Genomic DNA, 23639 nt, shown 5'->3' with positions numbered 1-23639 from the left:
GGTAAAATCATAGATTAATGGAGTAGACATCATAGATTAAAGAAGGTCTACTCCTTTAAATCTATGGTAAAATGCATTTGTGCACGGGCACTCCCATATTGCTAAGGATGTAAAATAGTGTCGATTCGATAGGGGGTAGAGTAGGCTATGAGGGTATCTGTAATTTTAAAGCTTTAAAATGTATGCTACTGTGAACAAATTAAACAATTGTTAAAATGTTCCTAATAGTGAAGTTAACCCGTTAATCGTGCGAAGGCAAAGCTTGATGAATGATGGGTAAAAGGTTGAAAAGTGAATGAAGATTTGCGTCTTATTTGTCCTCTCTACTATAGTTTTTGATTACACATATCGATCGCTCCAAAAGGACCTACTCCCAGATAGCAAGGACCCTTGATTCAAGGTAAACTTTTCCCTACAATTTGCATTCACAATTCAAGGTTGCAAATATTAGGAACATTGTGGCTGGATTCAAGGACAACAAAATACTGCCCTTTTTGAGTTCATAGATTCCGCCCTGAAACAGAGTCAACAAAACAACAGCGCGAATTCCCATGATGCAGTTCGACCAAGCGACGCCAGCCAGACGCCAGGATCCACCCCTAAACAATCCTAACCTCTTTGTCTTTGTCTTTGTGTGTCTTGTCAGTTTGTCTTTTTGCGACGTTTGTTTCTCGCGTTATTACTATATCAGAGTTTTTAGACATAAAGTATTCATATTGAAGTTAGTTTTTGTCAATTTTAAATTTCTTTGTTCATAGTTAATTCCATAGTGTTCGATTTTAGAAGACTAACTGCAACAAAAGTGCTTGTGAGCCAACGAAACATAAAGGTGAGTCAGCTAATCTTTTCATTGTATTCATAATATTTTTTCCATTATGATAAGATATGTGTGTTAGAATGCTAATCATACTGACATTAGAACCTCAAGTTACAAATGCTCTGAAAATTATCTTACAACAATAAACTGCCAAATTTGGACTAGGATCCAGAATAATTCTAGGCCTGTGCTTGCCCTAGGCCTCATGACTGGTGAATTGTTTTATAGTGGGCCTAGAAAGTATTGTGATCCGTTGGAATATTGTATCTGGAATTGTTCAAGACCTAGTTACTTATTTTTGCCAAATCCGGTGGGCTACAATATTATGAACACACAAGCCAATATGTAACTTAATGATGCAGTTTTTTATCAGCGTAGATTGTCTTAAGTTATCATAGGCCGAAGTTATGAAGTTTAATTTAAGAATGAAGAAATGATTTTCGATGGATTGGATAAATAGACCTAGGCCTATAGAAAAATATTTTAATTTAGCTTAGGCCTATGTCTTAAGTTATAGACTTGGTACTGTAGCCTAGGTCTAAGGGCTTATCCTAGTCCTATGTCCTGATGCTAGGGTTTTTCGGCAAACGTTTAGATGGGTTAAGATTAGCATCTCTCAAAGATTTTAAGTTTTGTACGCCATACCCATTGATTAAACTAAGTAAAGGTAGGCTACCGTAATGAACTAATTTAAAACAACCTTCTACAAAATGTCACTTGACTGGAGACCTGCCATTTTGGTTTTATGTAGCTGTTAACTTTAAATCATATCCTGGTAACTTGTGCCTATTTAAGTTACTAAAGATGTGTATTGCCCATGCTGTAAGTTGTAAAGTTATTGTAACAAGGTTACCTAGGCTGCTGTGTTATTTTTCAAATTAACTAATTAGCTTCAGCGAACACAGATTTAAAACAAGTGGCTTGCCGTTTGAACAAACGTTACAAGATGAGTTGCCATCTTGCTTTGCATCGAAATTTGCAGAATTTAGAACTGTAATTTAGATATTATTATGAATAACTTGGTCTGTGTGCTGCAATTTAACTTACGGTACCGGTATTAACAATTTTGGAAAAATTCTGAAATTTTCTGCTTTAAATAAACCTTACCATTTGTAGGCCTATAGTTTTTAAATTTTATTGATGATTTGTAATTTAAAACAAAAAATATTAATAGCCTAAATCATAACTTAATATTATTAAAACCTTAGAGTAAGAAAGTTAGTAGGTTAAACTTACTAAAACTTTCATTTGTTGGTCAAACAAAAATTCACTTGGAAGAAAGTTGTTTAAAAAAAAATTTATGCCAGACTTATGGTTTACTTCTTTTTCCATCTTGCTTAATTTAGCCAGAATTTCAGGTTGAACAGAGAGGCAAGACCATTGAACGAGTCTAAACTAAATTTTTTGTACTTGATTCATTTGGTAAATCCCACTGTACACCCCTGAAAACACACACTGACCAATTATGTCTATTCTGTACTTTACTACAGAAGTGAGATTGTCAAAGCTAGTTTGTTAAATACAAATACATGGCATATTCTCTCTAAAAGCTGATTGTTTTGTATTTTTCTTCCAATACTAGCTGTAACCCGCGGGCTTTGCCCCGTTTAACTTCTTAATTTTCAAGATGATCTCGTTCGCATGGCCCAATCACGTCCTGGTTGAAGTTTGTTCGCTACGCTCACTCACCTTTAGATTGGAGCTTGTTCGCTACGCTCACTCACCTTTAGGTTAGAGCTCGTTCGCTGCGCTCACTTGCCTTCAGGTTAGCTTGTTCGCTACGCTAACTCGCCTCCAGGTTGAAGTTCGTTCGCTACGCTCACTCACCTTTTGGTTGCAAATTAGCTGTTGTCATAAATGTAAAAGAAATAATAGTGCTGCACCCTGTTGGTAATCCTTGTAACTTTAATGCTATTAAACATCATAGAACAGAACCAACTTGTTTAATTGAAACAGCTGTTAAGATTCATTAATTCCATTTCTCATAAGGTTAACATGGGAAACTCCAGAGCCACTGGGGCGGAGCCCAGAGGTCGGAGGGTAAAATCCTTTCTTAGTGATCGTCTACTACCCAAAAGGATGATGCCTGCCAAGATTCAGGTTCCTAGGTCTTATGGTTTCTGAGATTTCGTGATGAGTGAGTGAATGAATGAGTCAGTGGTATTTGAGCTTTATATAGATTTGCATAACAAATTCTGTTGTTATTGTTATCTATTATGAGGCGTTTCACTTAAACTGTTTCAGTTGTAGCCAAGAGACTGTTGGCTGAAGCCACTGAATTGAAAGTAAAAAAAAACTGCATCCATGCATGGCTGTGACAAGCCAAATTTAGGGCCAGTACCTAAAAGGTTTGTAGAGCATATTAGTTATAGAACTGTTTATTTCATAAGGTTTACTTTTGTTGTTACAGTAGAACCTCGATAGTTCGACACTCCCTGTAGTTCGACACAGGCCGTGATGACAAGACATGGCATCAGTGGCCGATGACGGGTTCACCAAGGTTAAAAACTAGAGCATTCTTAGTGTTTTCGTGCATGGAAAAACTCAATAGGTAGCCTACTTAAAATATCCCATTAACTTACATATTTTTTAAGATCCAAAGTGTAAAAAGCATGTGACGTAAATTATGAGGGGCGAATAAGATTGTATTTACTGAGCAGCCTACCCCTAGTACCAGCCACGCTCAAATTTCTTCCCCGGGGTGCTGAGAAGGATTCACGGTTTTGACTGATTAATTATTTTAATTTAATCTAAGGTTCAGAGCTCTAGAAGCGCTCAAAAGATCCTGCAGACGCCCAGGAGGAGAGCAATATCATCCTCGCCTTTGTTAAAATGTTATTGCAAATTTTGCCTAACTTTTAGAATAACTGTAGGACAGACGAGTACTCTACCCTGGCCAATTCGATAAAACTACCTACTCGTTTAAACTGTTGCAACAACGGGTTTTAGAATTCTAATAACAAGTCTCGGGTATGTTAATTTGGTTTATTAGTATAAGGAACATACAAGGGTGGTTTTTCAAGTAAGAGCCAGTTTCTGCGTATAAATCCATAATTCGCTTAAGTACGCTGCAGCAAGGCTCCTCGCCACTTGCTGGTATCATTTGTGAACAGAATGACACAATTTGCAGCTCTGTAGCTGACATGTACCTACATTTCGCTGTGTGTTTCAACAATTTTTTAGACTTTTTGTCCCCGTACCCTACGCTAGGCTGGAGCCCGGGATTGTTTTTCACATTACTTCAGGCTAGACCTAGGGGTTACGGCATTATCACTTAGTTAAAATCCATTGGTGATTTGGCGGGATTTTAACCCTGGACCCCAGGAACCGGAATGACCGCGCTCTAACCACTAGACCTGCTCGCTCCCCAATTTTTTAGACTATTGATAATGTCAATGATAATCAGGGCCGGAGAGAGCCATCATGGGCCCCTGGGCTCAGCGATCCCGGGCCCCCTATTTACTTGATTTAGTGTCCAGCCGTCTCCGTGCCGTTTTGTCACACAAATAACTATATTAATAAATGTTTGCTCACAGTTTCAGCTTTAATCACAGTCAAAACAATTCAAGTAAAAAATTACTTAGTGAACTGGAAAACCATGCTGAAATTTTTAACTCAAGCAGATTACATGTACAGAAAAAATTAAAAAAAAATTAGATAAAACATACTCCCTTAGTCGATACTTTATGATTTTTTTTGTTGCAGGAAAAGAGGAGTTATTGGTGCACAGAATAGGAACATCAGGCTGAGGTTATGCGACAGTAAATAATGTATAAGTAAAATGTCACTTAATTTAACTCATGTTCTAATTTTCAAGTTTGTTTTATACTTTATATTTTCATAAAATAAATTTACTATAACCAATGTCACTTGCTACATTTTATTTATACCCCCACAAATAGTGATATTTTGGCTATGTTTGAAGAACTGTTTTGAACTTTTAAACTTTTTGTTGATCACTGAGATGTCTTTTCTAAAGCAGGGTCTGATGTAATTTGATGAGGCCTATTAAAAATTAAATGCTCTCACCCTTCACTCACAAGCTTGGCAGAATAGGCTTATTATTTTTAACCTAACTCAGTTATCCTATACAACATTTAAATAAAGTGTTATAGCATCATTTATAGGTTTCTAGCTGCCCCTCCCCTTGGGCTTCACAACAGAATTGAAAAATTTTCTTTGCTACAAACAGTTGTTTTGCATTGGTTTTGCTTAGAATTTTCCTAACAGCGGTTTGGTAGCTAATACAATTAAACGAAAGTTCTGTCAAAAGAAAAATATGTTAACATTGTAATTTTAAAGCCAGTGAGCCAGAGCCCTGATGGAATCTCTCAAAGCTACTTCTTGTACATATTAAGTGAAACCTATTATGGAGGTTAAGTGAAACCTCCATGCCACCAAGTTCTGAGTACATATGCATGGTAGTTTTTGAGGAATAGTGATCAATGAGTGAGTGAGTGGTAACTGTATTATAATATAGATTATAAGGTCAAATTATGTATCCACCCAAAGTTTTCTGCGTAGATTAAAGCTTAAGGTAATGTACCTTGCGTTTAATATTTTAAGGCTTAACTTGCTGCCATAAAGCAACCAATATTTTGATATCCTAATAGATAGCTGTCCCCGCGCTTAGTAGGCATCATTAAAGTTCTTGAGTTCACAAAGACAAAACAGCTAGGCTATCCACTAGGACATTAAAATATTGGACTACTTTAAGACCGTAAGTCAAGCAAAATTCCTTGTCAGTCAATCACTTGTTACTGTATGTACTGAGTTGATCATGATTATGCTTTTATTTAACCCGAATTCAACAATATATTTTGATTTCAGCCAAAAATCTTTACCTTGAATTAACCTTAAATTTTCAGGTTATGAGTCCTGAATTGACCATGATTTTACCTTAATTTAAACATACTTATACCTTAATTCAACCTCAATTCAGCCTTGATTATGCATTACTGCCAGAAACGTTTACCTTGAATCAACCTAAAATTTTCAGGGTTGATTCAGGTTTCACAAGTGTTCAGTAGGACCCTTGAATTAGCCCTGAATTAGGCTTGATGGCTTGATATTTTAAGATTAATTCAGGCTTGCATCTTTGAAAGTTTAACCTTGATTTAATACTGAATCAGGAAAAAATTGCTATCTGGGCTACAGCTAACTCTTGTTATGGTGAGGGGTTGTTGTGGCTATCGAGTTTAAGTGCCAATCGAGAATCAATTGAACTTGTCATTTGACAACAAATAAAGCAGCAACAGATTCGTTTTCAAACAAACTTACTGAATAAATATCGCATTTAAATCACATTGTGATGGCATAGATAAATTCATTTGTATAGCTATGGCATTAGCTATGGTGAGCTATACTTGAGAACAGATTGATAGATCAAGCGTATCAAAAAAGTACTTGAATATTAATTATCTACAGAGGTTTGGAAGTACAGAAAAAAAACTCAATCTAAACACTGAGAAAATTAATCAACTCTGAAGGGCGTTGAATCCCTCTTAACAGGATAATAAAACAGAAACACAAACAAGACATTTTCAACATGAATTTTAGGTATTAGAGAAAATGCAATAGTGCCAAAAAATGTTATAAGTATGTATACATAATTGCACTGACCATATTATATTTTTTTATAACTGAATTTATTTTACAATCTGTTCAAACCTTGTTTGAAAAAATCCCAAGCCAGACCTGCTCAACATACTTCAATGATCGGAACTAAACATGTTTATGTTCATGTAACAATATTAATATTACTGCACAGTACTTGCATTGGTATTAACAAATTGGTCTTATTACAGGATGTCATAGTACTCATTAGTGCGGACGTTTATACACACCAGGGAGTATATAGCATCCAATTCGTGGCCTCACCTCCTATAATATAGGAGTAGGATTACAGGACGACGCCCTCGTCCCAGTCCCAGTCAGTTATCTTCAGTGTAATCTTTGATCAATAGTTACACTGATCCTTTGAACAACCCTTTGTAGGTACTGTGTTTCGTAACTTGCTAGTATACTGTGATAGCTTGTTATAAAAACATCTGACAACTCTTTTGCTTAATTTTTCCTTGTTGACCTTGTTATTTTATTTTGTTCAACCAACATAGTTATGGTACTTAGCAACCCATAAGGCCAATGTTAAATTTTCAAACTAGTTGTCAATCTGTGCCCATAAGTCCCCGATTCCAAATTATTGAAAATCCTTGGCTGGATTTCGATATATATTACAGACGTTAGAATATAGATACCAACCTTTGGTTAATAAGTCTTAAATTTCTTTGTAATCAAAAGGGTAGAGCAGGACAGATAATGCACCCCACATGCCAATGACTATACGGTTTCCAGTAATATTAATAAGCAAGACCCTATAAGACTCTATTATGGTGAAGGTGAACTCTTGTTTACACCAGGTGTGAAAACTTGTATTTGTTTGGTACCTAGTGAAAACTTGTATGTGCTGGAATCAAATTTGTCCCTCCCACACCCATGTCGAAGATGTTAACCACTGTGCTGGCAACACAGGAACACACCCATGCTCATGAAAAGATTGTTTCACACACCAATTTTGTTACTCATTAAAAAACCCTTATGGCTGGTCCTACTTGAGCGACAAGAGGGGCACTACAAGAGCAAAACAATTGCAAACTAATGTACAGTGGAACCTCGATAACAAGACTCTCATGGGGATTATTAAATAAGACTTGTTATCAAGGTCCACTTCTTATCCAGGTTTACAATAACATGTGATTAGGGGTAAGATAAAATTCAAGGGGATTAGAAAATTACACTAGTTATTAAGGGTGACTTTTTATCGAGGGTATTGTTATCAAGGTTCTACTGCATTGGAGCGTCCATCGTAGGTCAAGGAGCGACACATTGTGAGCGTATTTTGAAACTTCAAATTATTTTGAATCTCGTTATTGTTGTCGTTCGCAAAGCAGAGCTATTGCCGCTGTTGACACCAGCGTTGCTCACATAGGACTCGCCTGTACCAGGTGGTGCTAGTGTTTACAGCGACAGCAGCGCTATCCATAAAATAGCGAAACTGATTTTTCTAGAATAAAGTGTCACTCTCATGTCAAGCCATGTGATGACTAAATCCCTCCCTTGAATCAACTTTTATTCAAAGAACCGCTTCAATGAGATTGTCACTCAACATTTGTAGGTAAATCAATTTTCCAGACTATTTAACTGATTGATGACAATGAATCAGCCAACAAAATACAACAAGGCTAACAACTAGGATACAATTACAACACTATCTGATGGAAATGTGTTTATTCTTGTCAAGACCTACATTGATGGAGAAGCATGCAGTTCACAAATCCAAAATATACTTAATAAACATCAATAAACCTTGGAATGCATACTGGAGGAATGTGCACAAAGGAGAGGAAATACCTTAAATATGCCTTACCCTAGAAAATACTGTGCCGTAAGCAGTATAAAATTGTTATGAAAAATAAATACTGTTGGTGGAATGTCTAATTGCAATTTTCTTATAAAATGTCTTTTAAAAAACCTCATTATCTTTACATAGGCCACATCGCCGAATTACGATAAATATTGATATAATAAATATTTCAAGTCCTATAAAAGTTACAAACTTAGTAAGGGCATACTAAATTGAACAAATATTAGTGGCCCATCTCAAACACTTTTTGACTCGATAGCGATGACAAACTGGTTGCGACCGAGCTACATTAGTAGAGTTGTTACATTTAGAAGCACTTCCTGTGGACGATGGAGGGACCAGACTCGTCGTACTCTTGTTTGGAGATCCACATCTGTTGGAAGGTGGAGAGGGAGGCGAGGATGGAACCTGAAAAATACAAAAAAAAACATTAGAAAACACAAGAGGAACTGAAAACATTGGTAAACTGTAAGTGACGCTGACAACGTTGGTCAATAACTTTTAAGCGGGGCTGATAAAAATTAGTCAATAGTTTTTAAGCGGGCTGATAAATATTAGGTAGTCAATAACAAGTGAGGCTGATAAACATTAGGTAGTCAATAACAAGTGGGGCTGATAAACATTAGGTAGTCAATAACTTTCAAGTGGGTCTGATAAACAAGTTGACAAACCACTGAAGTGAGAAATCATTCATCTTGCTGATAGATATTTGAAAGTTGATAATCTAATATCATCAACCCAAAAGACATGATAAGAGACTAAGACAGAAAAACGACTAGGGCCTAACTAAATGATATGTAACAATTCCACAGAAACCTGTCAAGTTCACGTGTTTCCTCGACTCCATACATCCAAAAAGGAAATTATCGTTCTACTTGAGGTTTTGTCACAGAGACAATGTCACAGAGAGGAAATGCAAATTGATGTGCTTAGACTAAAGCACTCTCAACGGATGAGAAAATCACTCAGGCATGACTTAAAAACCTTAAATAAAACCTTAAACCCTGTTCTTAAAGCCTATTACCGGACTTCTAAATCTTGTAGCATTCTTAGATAAACATAAAACAATTTTAACGAAACTACTTTTGAGACTGGACCTCCAATGAACCTTACCTCCGATCCATACGGAGTATTTCCTCTCAGGGGGAGCGATGATCTTGATCTTCATGGTGGAAGGAGCGAGGGCAGTGATTTCCTTCTGCATCCTGTCAGCAATACCAGGGTACATGGTGGTACCTCCAGACAGGACTGTGTTGGCGTACAGGTCCTTACGGATGTCTACGTCACATTTCATGATGGAGTTGTAGGTGGTCTCGTGGATACCAGCGGCTTCCATACCCAGGAATGAAGGCTGGAACATGGCTTCAGGGCAACGGAATCGCTCATTTCCAATGGTGATCACCTGAAAGATTGAACAAATACTTGGTTAGATTAATAAAATATTCTTAAGTTGTTAATTTAAGTACAAGATCAAAGTAAGGCTGTTGTTCTTTGACCAAAACAGGAAGTTACAGTATACAGGGTGCCTACCAGTTGATTAAACTAAATTTATGATACTTTTTACACATTGTGTAACCAACCCTACTTAGAAACACTGACTTCTAGTTGCTGTTGTTCTTTGACCAAAACAGGAAGTTACAGTATACAGGGTGCCTACCAGTTTATTAAACTAAATTTATGATACTTTTTAAGTGACTTTGAGGAGAGAGGAAGGGCACTTTAAAACACCTGATGAAAATCTGTTACTTTTCTATGACTTCCATGACACGCCCTAGTAAAAATATCAGGTCTGTGAACATTTCATGACTTTAATGATTTCCATGACAGGTACACAGCCTGGTATAATAAAGTAAGCAGGAATTGACGTTGATATGAATCTAAATACCTAAAGACAAAAAACAGATCCAAGTAGCCTACATTGAAATATAAATAGCCTAACTGTGAGTTCCTCCCATTCATTAAAGAACTTTAGTTCCTAGAGAGCAGCATCTTTGAGTGGTTATGACAAAATTAAAATTAGAACTGCATTCCTCGCATAAAATCTTTAAATGTTACACTAAAAGAACCACATTGTTTAAGATGATTACATTTTGATAAAAGCGGCATCTATGTTTTTTGGATAGCTTCCTTTCTTTTAATATTTTTTGTAAAAACTTACTAAAAACTTCTTGGGTATAATTAATAGTCACCTGTCCGTCAGGAAGTTCGTAACTCTTCTCCAGAGAGCTGGAACTGGCGGCCGTTGCCATTTCCTGCTCAAAGTCCAACGCGACGTAACACAGCTTCTCCTTGATATCACGGACAATTTCTCTCTCTGCTGTGGTGGTGAAGCTGTATCCTCTCTCGGTGAGAATCTTCATCAGGTAGTCTGTGAGGTCTCGGCCGGCCAGGTCAAGACGGAGGATGGCGTGTGGCAGTGCGTATCCTTCAACAGACACATACTTGTAATAATATAAGCAGAGGACGGCGTGTGGCAGCGCATATCCTGTAAAACGCACGAACTCGTAATGATAAGTTTATCATTGAAAAAATAGCCTGCAAGTTAAATCCAACATAACCCTCTGAGGTTTTTTAAAAGTTTTAACTGAAAACGTAGAGGTTAAGAATAAAAACTCTTTAGATAACAACACCTTTTCGATATAGGCCTGCCACACCTAATATACTTGCAAAAAATATATGTTATTGTGTAGACATTAGAAGAAAAAAAATCAAAGAAAAATCGCTCGTGCCCACTCAAACTACTTTCCTACTTTAACAACATTTCACTGGCATGGTTTTGTGGAACAAATTAACAAATGGGTATCTGTCTGGATGTGTTACCGTACCTTCATAGATGGGGACTGTGTGAGAGACGCCGTCACCAGAGTCCAACACAATACCAGTTGTTCGTCCAGAGGCGTACAGGGAGAGAACGGCCTGGATGGCGACGTACATGGCGGGTGTGTTGAAGGTTTCAAACATGATCTGTGTCATCTTCTCTCTGTTGGCCTTGGGGTTGAGGGGGGCTTCGGTCAACAGTACAGGGTGTTCTTCAGGCGCAACTCTCAACTCGTTGTAGAATGTGTGATGCCAGATCTTCTCCATGTCGTCCCAGTTGGTGACAATACCGTGCTCAATGGGGTACTTCAGGGTAAGGATACCTGAGAAATGAACGTCATTGTAAGTCACTCATATTGGATTTTATTATCTATGGGTAGCCTAAATGTTATATAGGTATAGCTTATTGAAGCACTACACTTCTAGTTCAAAACTAATCAATTGCGAAAAGAAAGCAAGTAAGTATTTTGACATTGGACAACACGACCAACACATATAGAACTAATAAAAAAAGTTAGGCTACTTGTTAGCTTTTAAATATTTATGAGATTGTAGAAAAATGAAAGGATAACATAGCCTACAACCCTTTAAGTAAAAGAATGGTTTATAAAACAATAGTATGATCTTAGGGATTGTAAAACTATTGCATAAAAGCACCTCTCTTGGACTGAGCCTCGTCACCGACGTAGCTGTCCTTCTGTCCCATCCCCACCATGACTCCCTGATGGCGAGGACGTCCCACGATGGAGGGGAAGACAGCACGAGGTGCATCGTCTCCGGCGAACCCGGCCTTGCACATTCCGGATCCATTGTCAATGACAAGAGCAGCAACTTCGTCGTCACACATTTTGGTTTGTTATCTGTAGAATAAATAGTGTTGATCATAGATTTAAAGGGATTTAAAATTGGTTTTGGTTATTTTATTATTCATAACAAGATGAACCTGCAGGCTAGTTATTAATATCACTAGAAACTCAAATGTTTCCTGAAAAAATGGTGTAAAAATCTTTCTGCGGAGACAAAAATTACTCAAATTACAGTCATTTCATTTTTTTTATATTTTGTCCTACAGGAACATTATCCAACACGTCAATAATTGCATTTAATTTTAAAGTAGGCCTAAATATAGGTAACTTGCAACCCACACTTGCAGGTAAACAGGTTAATTTAACAATATGAAATATTTGATTAAAATTAAGATTCATTTAAACATCTGTTGGTCGGACAGAGCCTATTTGATTTCATTCCTGGACTGGATTAGGAAGATTGAAGAAGGAAGACATTTTGTTTGGTTTTCTCTTCACTTCACTGCATAGCTTATGCTTAGGTTTTCACCATGTAACATGTCCCATTTATAATCAAGTACTGTATTGGCAGACTTAAGAGTCCTTGGAGCCTAGACGTTCTTAAAAATAAAACAACTAAAAATCTGCTAAAAAATGTATATTCTCATAGTTTACCAGATATTTAAACTACAATCACTTTGGTAATTGAAAAAAATATTTTTCAGCAGCTGTTTCAAAATAACTAAATTAACATTGCTCTTATGGTGGGCAAATTCAAGATGGCCATTGGCTTCCATGTACTCCCTTGGAAATAATTCATCAAAACATGAACACAAATTTCTAATCTCATAGCTTACTAGATATTTAAATTATAGCCTAATCAATTTGGTGAAAGTTTGAAAAACCATTTTTAGGTGATAGGCCCAATTAACTCTTCAGCAGCTGACTTGAAATTATCGAAGATGGCCGCCAGCCTCCAAGGACTCTTAACTAAAGCATAGACTAGCCAATCATTAATCAATGTGTTTAATCTATGACCAAACTTCTTTGATAAAATAGAAACATTACAAATTGACAAACTTCTTTGGTAAAATAGAAACATTACACATTGACACTGATCTAACCTTACCTAACTCAAGTCATTTAAGACTTTTAACTCGGGTGGCAAGATGGCAAGATCTACCGGGGGACCTGGGGGACAGGGGGTCCGGGGGAAATTTTAAGAAACTGGCTTTAAATTTGTTAGTTTTACAAGCTTTTTCAAACTATTTTTACAATTTTATTTTTATTTTTATGTCTGCGGCCCCTAGGCAGTTGCCTATTGTGCCTAATGGGTAATCCACCACTGATTATGCCGATTCATGAATGTATTAAGTCCTTTTATTGAAGGTTAAATTAGGCCGGGCAAGGTTAGTTAAATATAGCCTAATGAACCGAGTTGTTGAATTGTGTTACCGGTACTTCCAAAATGTTTTTGCACTTTTGAAATTCCTAGTGGTTTAAACACAATAATTTAAAAATGCAAACATTTTTTAAACTTTACTTTCCTAATTTAAACTTGACCCAACTTCATAACTCTGCATAGAGCCCGACCTACCTTCCTCACAAGCCTAAATAGGAACTGATTAGTTTACAATAATATATGATCAGTCGCACTTATAAATTTCTTTATTTAACTGCTTCATTTATATTATCCTAGGTTACTTCTTCTTTTCCTCCATCTAGCCTATCCTTATTCCTTAGTTAGTAATTACAAATTAGGCTACAGTAAGTAAAGGCAATACAGAGGCAAGCAGACAAAAAAATAAACTAAATAAAATTCAAAAGATTAGAACCTATAGGCTAGGCCTAATTTTTGTCACAGTAGGAAAATGTTTACACCATTGTTTTCAGGTAAAATATCTAACTTAAATTACTTAGTTTCTCGTGATACCGGTATCCCATGGTTACCATGGTCACCTTCTTTAATTGTAATTACCTTGGTGTTTATCTGTTTAAAAGAAATAAAGGTAATTATTCCGTATCGGTGCCTCCAAACGAATTTTTAATTTTGATATCTTACTTTATAGTTTTTTACCTCCTGAATCCAAATATACCATTATTTTTCACAGCTGATGAATATTTCTCAAGATATCGCCGTAATAATATACAACACTAGCTGAATACCCGTCCTTCGTACGGGGTTGGCGTATAAGTACAAAATGCTTATTGCAGTTATACTAATGCTTTGTGTTTGCAATGGAGGAGGACACGGTTTGAGATAATTTGGTTCTTTTAATTTACGGAAGCTATAGTATAGCACATATACCATAGCAATAATTTTCTACCACTACACCCAAACAATAAAAAAGTAAATTATCGAATATTCGCACAATATCAAAACATCGGTTGTAAATTAAAAACATAAGCTTAACTGTAAACAATCCTACTTTAACAGTTCTCATTGTGCATCACAGCTTCAAATTAGCTATGTTGTCATAGATGAAAAAAAATGTATAAGTGCTGCACCCTGTTGGTGAACCTTATAACTTTTAATAATATTGAATATCATAGAATAACTTGTGTAATTGAAACTAACAGCTGACAAAAATCCCTTTTAAATATGAATACTCATAAGATTAACATGGGAAACTCCAGAGCCACTGGGGTGGAGCCCGAACGGATTTTTGAGATACGAATACGTCTATATGTTAATCGGGAATGTGAGCTATAATCATACCAAATTTCAGCCCAATCCGACCAGTAGTTAAAGCGTGATTGAACTTCAAACAAACAAACACACAAACTTTCACATTTATAATATTAGTAAGATTACAATAAATAAGGTAGGATGGATGACATTTACAAGTGGAATGAACTATGGGTTAAGTAAACCAACTAGCTGATTCTTTTCAATCATAGTCAAGCAAATGGAAGTGACAACTTTAATTAGCTAACTCTGATTCTGCAATATGAAAATCACCTGATTAAGTTACACTTTTCACTTTCTAAGACCAATAAGTTAATAATGTATTATTGTTACCAGTATTTTATCCTTATTAATGATTTATTGATTTATATTTCGTCGTTTAGAAATTACACAATAAAATGGTGCTATTCTAACATAACCTAACCTAACCAAACCTCAAGAATGTGTAAGCAAACTCCTTTTGATGACAGAAAAGGCATGTCAGGGTGATAGGTCATGCATTATGTGAATTGGTGACTGCATTAAGTCCTTTGAAGGTAGGTTAGATTAGGTAAGTTAAAGTTTAGGTTATAATGTATCAAGTTGTTAGTTTATGTCGTCTGCAGACTGTTTATGTAAAATTAAAATCCTGAAAAAAAACTTCAAATTTCTACCTATTTAAAAAATGCAAGCATTTTTGAAAAAGTAATTTGAAGTGTTTTTCTCAGGATTTTAATTTTACAAAAACAGTCTGCAGGCAACATAAACTAACAACTCAAACACTTCAACACTTCAAATTACTTTTTCAAAAGTGCTTGCTGGTAAAAATGTTTACCAGGTACATTATATTGATACTGTCGTGTCCGTTGAAATGTCCTCTATCTGTTAACATCATCGTTAATATTGCTTGCGGACGTATTTTTCCCCAATACGGCCAGCAATAGATTTGAAAGGGCGCGCGCACAACTTATTGCTGGTTTTACCCCCCCTAAATTACTCCCCAGGTACATGATGTTGATACTGTCGTGTCCGTTGAAGTGTCCTCTATCTGTTGGCATCGTCGTTATTATTGCTCGCGGACGTATTTTTCCGCAATACGGCCAGCAATAGATTTTAAAGGGCGCGCGCACAACTTATTGCTGGTTTAACCCCCCCTATATTACCCCCGAGGTATATGAGGTTGATACTTTTGTGTCCGTTGAAGTGTCCTCTATGTTTTGGCATCATCGTCAATATTGCTTGCGGACGTATTTTTCCGCAATACGGCCGGCAATAGATTTTATCGGGCGCACGCACTACTTATTGCTGAGTTTACCCCTCTTAACTTACTCCCCAGGTACATGATGTTGATACTGTCGTGTCCGTTAACCCTCCAACTGGTATAAGTCGCGATCGCGACTCAATTACGTCACGCGATTACTGGTAAGATCGCGATCGCGACCCATTTGCAAGCGTTATGTAAAACACAATTTACTCCGTTATTTTACGTTTAATATCTATGTATTTTATATAGTATTAAAGAGCAAACACTGAGCAATCTAGTCATCATATGTTTAGTTGCATTTGTTGAAAAAAAGGAATGTTGGCAAGCCTGTATTTCAGATGATTGTTTGTGTTCGCTTGCGTCGTCGAGTCTGCCGCATTTTGTTGTTAACCCTTTACTTTGAATGCTTTAAAATGAATATTTTAGTGAGTTGTGGTGAGTTTTTAACTTAAAATGAGTGAACTAAGTAATTCTAGTGCAATTAGGGCCTGTTTGAATGATGCTGAACCAATATCTGACCTACAAAGTTATGTATTCAGTGAAAATGAAAATGAAATTGATGACAGTGATGTGGGTTCAGATGTGTATGGTTCTGACATATCTTTGACTGATTTTTCATCTGGGAGTGGGGAATTATACTTTCCAAACAGTGAAGATGAGAACTCAGATACATCTATTACAGATTTTGATCTTCCAAGACCTAGGCCTAGGCCTAATGAAGTAGGCTTGCGTAGGCCGTTGCCAAGTTCTCCAGAACACTCAGATCCAGATGACCCTCCTATCCCTGAGGTAAATAACCCTTTGAACCAACCTAATTATACTCTGCCAGGGCCTAGGATTAGCTCGGGTGTACACTGGGTTAGGGTTTACCCACCTGAACAAATGTTTGACGTCACAGAAAAATTTCAGGTACGAAATCCAGGTCCTCGAAATCTTCCTCCCCGGAATAGCAACCCTATTACATATTTCTATCTTTTCTTTACTAATGTTATCTGGGGTATGATGGTGAGGGAAACAAATGCTTATGCAAGCAGACAAATAGAATCAGCTATAAATGGAGGTACATTGACGCCAAACAGTAGACTAAGAAGGTGGAAAGAAACCTCTATCAAGGAAATGAAGCGTTTTATGGCCCTTCTTATAAATATGGGTCTGAATTACAAACAGAACATTGAAAATTATTGGTCAACTGTTAGATCTCAGAGATTACCTTTTTTTCCTGATAATATGAGCCTAGTAAGATTTCAGGCACTGAGATCAATGTTCCATCTTAGCTCTCTACAGTATATACCAAAAGGACAGCTCGGACATGATCCATGGTTCAAAGTGCGACATTTCTATGAGCTAATGAATGGATATTTTAAAGTTCATTTTATTCCAAACCAGAACATTTCATTAGATGAGTCTATGATAGGGATGAAGAATAGGTGTACATTTATAAAATATATGCCTAACAAAAGACATGCCCGCTTCGGTATAAAAAAATTTGAAGTGTGCGATAGTGACACCGGGTACGTACTTCATTCTGAGCTGTACAGTGGTAAAGACTTCCTTGAAAATACAAATCCTGATATTGCATTTACAGAAAAGGTAGTTTTACACCTACTAAATAAATGCTACTTACTCAATAAAGGATATCATCTGTACACAGATAATTACTACACTAAATTACCTCTTGCCAAAAAGTTACTTCAACATGAAACTTACATTACCGGTACCGTCAACAAGCGGTCTTAAAAAGAACTCTCCAAAAGTGTTTTAGATGCTAAATTACAACCTGAGACATCAATCTATTTTAGAAAGCAAGGAGTTCTGCTTGTTGGCTACAAACAAAAGAAAAAACGCAAGCCTGTTTACCTTATAACAACTGGATACCCCGCAGATGACCGTGTAGTAAAAAGTAAAAAAAGTGGAATAGAGGCTATAAAACCATCCCTAATAAATGAGTACAACCTTCATATGGGTGGTGTGGACAGCAAAGATAAGTCTATAGCCTATATCACAGCACCTGTACAAGAGCTACAAAAAAATATTGGAAGAAGATCTTTGAAAATTTTTTGGACATGGCTCTCCTAAACAGTTATATTTTGTACCTGAAAAATACTGACCAGCCTATGACACGATACAACTATATGGTTAGCATCGTTGAAAGTTTATCAAGTGATGTTGCAGTGCCTAACCCAAGAGCTCAGATACCAGACGTTGGTCCTGGAGGAGATGCAGGACCCTCTGCGTCCCATGTTTTGACGAGATTGCCTGGAGTACAACTCAGGATGTGTGTTGTGTGTTCCACTTCACAAAAAAAGTCCAGGAGTCATTTTTGGTGCCCTGCATGTAACTCAGGAGTGCACCCAGGCTGTTTTCACAAGTTGGAGCACTTTTGGAGAGCACCCAAGAGGGGTAAGAGAGCAAGGGAAAATAACGCTAACGATTCTGACTAGAATTCTTCTTGTAAACGGTTAGCTCCTTTGTCCAAAGTTGATTCTAAGACTTGTATTTTTTTAAATTCAAAACGGCCAGCAATAGATTTTAGCGGGCGCGTGCACTAGTTATTGCCAGGTTCACACAAGTTTAGCTTTTTACAAGTGCTTCTAATTTAACTTGCTCAAGTTATCCAAGTTATGTGACAGGACAATGATAATCGTCCTTAGAAATAGGCCTAGGTACATAACGTATTGGAAATAAGAGTAAGACGTGTCAACAGTAACAAAAAAACAATTAAAAGGAAGAACTAAAACCCGTAACCCTTTATAGGAGGGTACCTTTTGTGTTTAAAAAAAAATTCCATTGTGCTCCAAGTCTACCTACTTAAAATTGGTGTGAACCTGGCAATAACTCCAGCCATAAGTAGTTCGCGCGCCCTCAAAAATCTATTGCTGGCCGATTTGCGGCAAAATACGGCCGCGTAACATCATACCGATGATGTCACCAGATAGAGGACACTTTAACGGACACGACAGTATCAATATCATGTACCTGGGGGATAAGGAAGGGGGGGTAAAGTCAGCAATAAGTAGAGCGCGCGCCCGAAAAATCTATTGCTCGCCGATTTGCGGCAAAATACGGCCGCGTAACATAATACCGATTATGTCACCAGATAGAGGACACTTTAACGGACACGACAGTATCAATATCATGTACCTGGGGGATAAGGAAGAGGAGGTAAAGTCAGCAATAAGTAGAGCGCGCGCCCGAAAATTCTATTGCTCGCCGATTTGCGGCAAAATACGGCCGCGTAACATAATACCGATGATGTCACCAGATAGAGGACACTTTAACGGACACGACAGTATCAATATCATGTACCTGGGGGATAAGGAAGAGGAGGTAAAGTCAGCAATAAGTAGAGCGCGCCCCCGAAAAATCTATTGCTCGCCGATTTGCGGCAAAATACGGCCGCGTAACATAATACCGATGATGTCACCAGATAGAGGACACTTTAACGGACACGACAGTATATATATCATGTACCTGGGGGATAAGGAAGGGGAGGTAAAGTCAGCAATAAGTAGAGCGCGCGCCCGAAAAATCTATTGCTCGCCGATTTGCGGCAAAATACGGCCGCGTAACATAATACCGATGATGTCACCAGATAGAGGACACTTTAACGGACACGACAGTATATATATCATGTACCTGGGGGATAAGGAAGGGGAGGTAAAGTCAGCAATAAGTAGAGCGCGCGCCCGAAAAATCTATTGCTCGCCGATTTGCGGCAAAATACGGCCGCGTAACATAATACCGATGATGTCACCAGATAGAGGACACTTTAACGGACACGACAGTATATATATCATGTACCTGGGGGATAAGGAAGAGGAGGTAAAGTCAGCAATAAGTAGAGCGCGCGCCCGAAAAATCTATTGCTCGCCGATTTGCGGCAAAATACGGCCGCGTAACATAATACCGATGATGTCACCAGATAGAGGACACTTTAACGGACACGACAGTATATATATCATGTACCTAGGGGATAAGGAAGGGGAGGTAAAGTCAGCAATAAGTAGAGCGCGCGCCCGAAAAATCTATTGCTCGCCGATTTGCGGATAAATACGGCCGCGTAACATAATACCGATGATGTCACCAGATAGAGGACACTTTAACGGACACGACAGTATCAATATCATGTACCTGGGGGATAAGGAAGAGGAGGTAAAGTCAGCAATAAGTAGAGCGCGCGCCCGAAAAATCTATTGCTCGCCGATTTGCGGCAAAATACGGCCGCGTAACATAATACCGATGATGTCACCAGATAGAGGACACTTTAACGGACACGACAGTATCAATATCATGTACCTGGGGGATAAGGAAGGGGAGGTAAAGTCAGCAATAAGTAGAGCGCGCGCCCGAAAAATCTATTGCTCGCCGATTTGCGGCAAAATACGGCCGCGTAACATAATACCGATGATGTCACCAGATAGAGGACACTTTAACGGACACGACAGTATCAATATCATGTACCTAAGGGATAAGGAAGGGGGGGTAAAGTCAGCAATAAGTAGAGCGCGCGCCCAAAAAATCTATTGCTGGCCGATTTACGGATAAATACGGCCGCGTAACATAATACCGATGATGTCACCATATAGAGGACACTTTAACGGACACGACAGTATCAATATCATGTACCTGGGGGATAAGGAAGGGGAGGTAAAGTCAGCAATAAGTAGAGCGCGCGCCCGAAAAATCTATTGCTGGCCGATTTGCGGCAAAATACGGCCGCGTAACATAATACCGATGATGTCACCAGATAGAGGACACTTTAACGGACACGACAGTATATATATCATGTACCTGGGGGATAAGGAAGGGGAGGTAAAATCAGCAATAAGTAGAGCGCGCGCCCGAAAAATCTATTGCTCGCCGATTTGCGGATAAATACGGCCGCGTAACATAATGCCAATGATGTCACCAGATAGAGGACACTTTAACGGACACTTCAGTATCAATATCATGTACCTGAGGGATAAGAAAGGGGGGGGTAAAGTCAGCAATAAGTAGTGCGCGCGCCCTCAAAAATATATTGCCGGCCGATTTGCAGCAAATACGGCCGGGTATCATAATACCGATGATATCACCAGATAGAGGACACTTTAACGGACACGACAGTATCAATATCATGTACCTGGCGGATAAGAACGCGCGCGCTACTTATTGCTGACTTTATCCCCTCTTTCTTATCCGCCAGGTACATGATATTGATACTGTCGTGTCCGTTTAAGTGTCCTCTATCTAGTGACATAATCGGTATTATGTTACGCGGCCGTCTTTTGCCGCAAATCGGCGAGCAATAGATTTTTCGGGCGCGCGCTCTACTTATTGCTGACTTTACCCCCCCTTCCTTATCCCCCAGGTACATGATATTGATACTGTAGTGTCCGTTAAAGTGTCCTCTATCTGGTGACATCATCGGTATTATGTTACGCGGCCGTATTTTGCCGGAAATCGGCGAGCAATAGATTTTTCGGTTGCGCGCTCTACTTATTGCTGACTTTACCCCCCTTCCTTATCCCCCAGGTACATGATATTGATACTGTTGTGTCCGTTAAAGTGTCCTCTATCTGGTGACATCATCGGTATTATGTTACGCGGCCGTATTTTGCCGCAAATCGGCCAGCAATAGATTTTTCGGGCGCGCGCTCTACTTATTGCTGACTTAACCCCCTTCCTTATCCACCAGGTACATGATATCGATACTGTCGTGTCCGTTAAAGTGTCCTCTATCTGGTGACATCATCGGTATTATGTTACGCGGCCGTCTTTTGCCGCAAATCGGCGAGCAATAGATTTTTCGGGCGCGCGCTCTACTTATTGCTGACTTTACCCCCCCTTCCTTATCCCCCAGGTACATGATATTGATACTGTAGTGTCCGTTAAAGTGTCCTCTATCTGGTGACATCATCGGTATTATGTTACGCGGCCGTATTTTGCCGGAAATCGGCGAGCAATAGATTTTTCGGTTGCGCGCTCTACTTATTGCTGACTTTACCCCCCTTCCTTATCCCCCAGGTACATGATATTGATATTGTCGTGTCCGTTAAAGTGTCCTCTATCTGGTGACATCATCGGTATTATGTTACGCGGCCGTATTTTGCCGCAAATCGGCGAGCAATCGATTTTTCGGGCGCGCGCTCTACTTATTGCTGACTTTACCTCCTCTTCCTTATCCCCCAGGTACATGATATTGATACTGTCGTGTCCGTTAAAGTGTCCTCTATCTGGTGACATCATCGGTATTATGTTACGCGGCCGTATTTTGCCGCAAATCGGCGAGCAATAGATTTTTCGGGCGCGCGCTCTACTTATTGCTGACTTTACCTCCCCTTCCTTATCCCCCAGGTACATGATATATATACTGTCGTGTCCGTTAAAGTGTCCTCTATCTGGTGACATCATCGGTATTATGTTACGCGGCCGTATTTTGCCGCAAATCGGCGAGCAATAGATTTTTCGGGCGCGCGCTCTACTTATTGCTGACTTTACCTCCCCTTCCTTATCCCCCAGGTACATGATATATATACTGTCGTGTCCGTTAAAGTGTCCTCTATCTGGTGACATCATCGGTATTATGTTACGCGGCCGTATTTTGCCGCAAATCGGCGAGCAATAGATTTTTCGGGCACGCGCTCTACTTATTGCTGACTTTGCCTCCCCTTCCTTATCCCCCAGGTACATGATATTGATACTGTCGTGTCCGTTAAAGTGTCCTCTATCTGGTGACATCATCGGTATTATGTTACGCGGCCGTATTTTGCCGCAAATCGGCGAGCAATAGATTTTTCGGGCGCGCGCTCTACTTATTGCTGACTTTACCCCCCCCTCCTTATCCCCCAGGTACATGATATTGATACTGTCGTGTCCGTTAAAGTGTCCTCTATCTGGTGACATCATCGGTATTATGTTACGCGGCCGTATTTTGCCGCAAATCGGCCAGCAATAGATTTTTGAGGGCGCGCGAACTACTTATGGCTGGAGTTATTGCCAGGTTCACACAAGTCTACTTAAAAATGTTTGATTTTGCCATAAACAACTGCACAACCTAGATTGTACCAAAATCCTCTCAACAATTCACAAAATAAGTTAGAATAAGTAGACAAAAGAAATAAGGCTAGAATAGGCCTGCAGCACATGTTGATGATTAATTGGAGGGCCTGTAGTTATAAGGCCTAGTAAAATAGGCTAACTTAAGTTACCAATAATAAATAAGTTACCCAAGTCAAAATAAAATAATTTACACAAAATCATTACGAATTCATTCCATTCCTGTCTAATGTCGCTTTAGGAAAGCATTAAAATCATAACAAGTTGGAATGAGTAACTAGCTAAAAATGGAGACACACGCCCAGCCATAAAAACCAAATTGTTAGTAAGTTACAAGTTGTATTGGCCATATAATACCCATCTACGGACAAAATATTTGGCAAAACTTAGATAATCAAATGAACTCAACAAAATCTACGTAATAATAGGAAAATTGCTTTAAAAATAAGCAAAAGAATTAGGAAAATTGAAGTCACCAATTACCTGATGCCGGCACTGTAAAGGATGAATAACCAAGAAATTTCTCCGCCTTTAATCACGAGCTTACACACCCAACAAGGAATTTCCACCAATGAGAACAAACGTGACCATATATGGAAGTAACTAGCATGCCCTCTAGATTAAGCTCCCAAAGATAAGGTACTATATTGAATCACTCTGCCAAGATAAGATAATGTGAATTGATCCGAAAATATTGTCACTTTATCGGCCGTTAAAACTAATTTTTTATTTTTGTACAGAGTATGCGTGACATGGTAAAAATTATTTTCCACTAAATCGATCCCAAGGAATAACGTATATTTTTAACCTTTTCCGATACAGAGTGT

General features: G+C 38.4%; 1 protein-coding gene and 1 long non-coding RNA gene across 2 annotated transcripts; one reads left to right on the top strand and one right to left on the bottom strand.

Annotated features, from left to right (window-relative positions):
• The first annotated feature begins 394 nt into the window (after positions 1-394).
• LOC129000911 (uncharacterized) lies at positions 395-4721 on the top strand. The gene is made up of 3 exons (XR_008491370.1): positions 395-829; positions 3228-3368; positions 4523-4721. It is a non-coding gene; the product is annotated as an uncharacterized LOC129000911 (long non-coding RNA).
• A 3368-nt stretch (positions 4722-8089) lies between these two features.
• On the bottom strand, positions 8090-23424 carry LOC128999347 (actin-5C-like). The gene is made up of 6 exons (XM_054425802.1): positions 23296-23424; positions 11715-11917; positions 11066-11380; positions 10430-10665; positions 9354-9642; positions 8090-8648 (listed from the first exon to the last, which is right to left on the bottom strand). Exons 2-6 carry the CDS (start codon positions 11902-11904, stop codon positions 8548-8550), a joined length of 1131 nt encoding a protein of 376 aa, XP_054281777.1. The 5' UTR covers positions 11905-11917; positions 23296-23424; the 3' UTR covers positions 8090-8547.
• Positions 23425-23639: the final 215 nt, after the last annotated feature.

The sequence above is a fragment of the Macrosteles quadrilineatus genome, unplaced genomic scaffold (assembly GCF_028750875.1).
Source record: "Macrosteles quadrilineatus isolate MER2022 unplaced genomic scaffold, UCM_ALF_1.0 Scaffold_8__2_contigs__length_117827958, whole genome shotgun sequence".
Classification (NCBI taxonomy): domain Eukaryota; kingdom Metazoa; phylum Arthropoda; class Insecta; order Hemiptera; family Cicadellidae; genus Macrosteles; species Macrosteles quadrilineatus.
The sequence above is the reverse complement of the archived record's forward strand: the minus strand, read 5'-3'. Positions and strand labels throughout refer to the sequence as shown.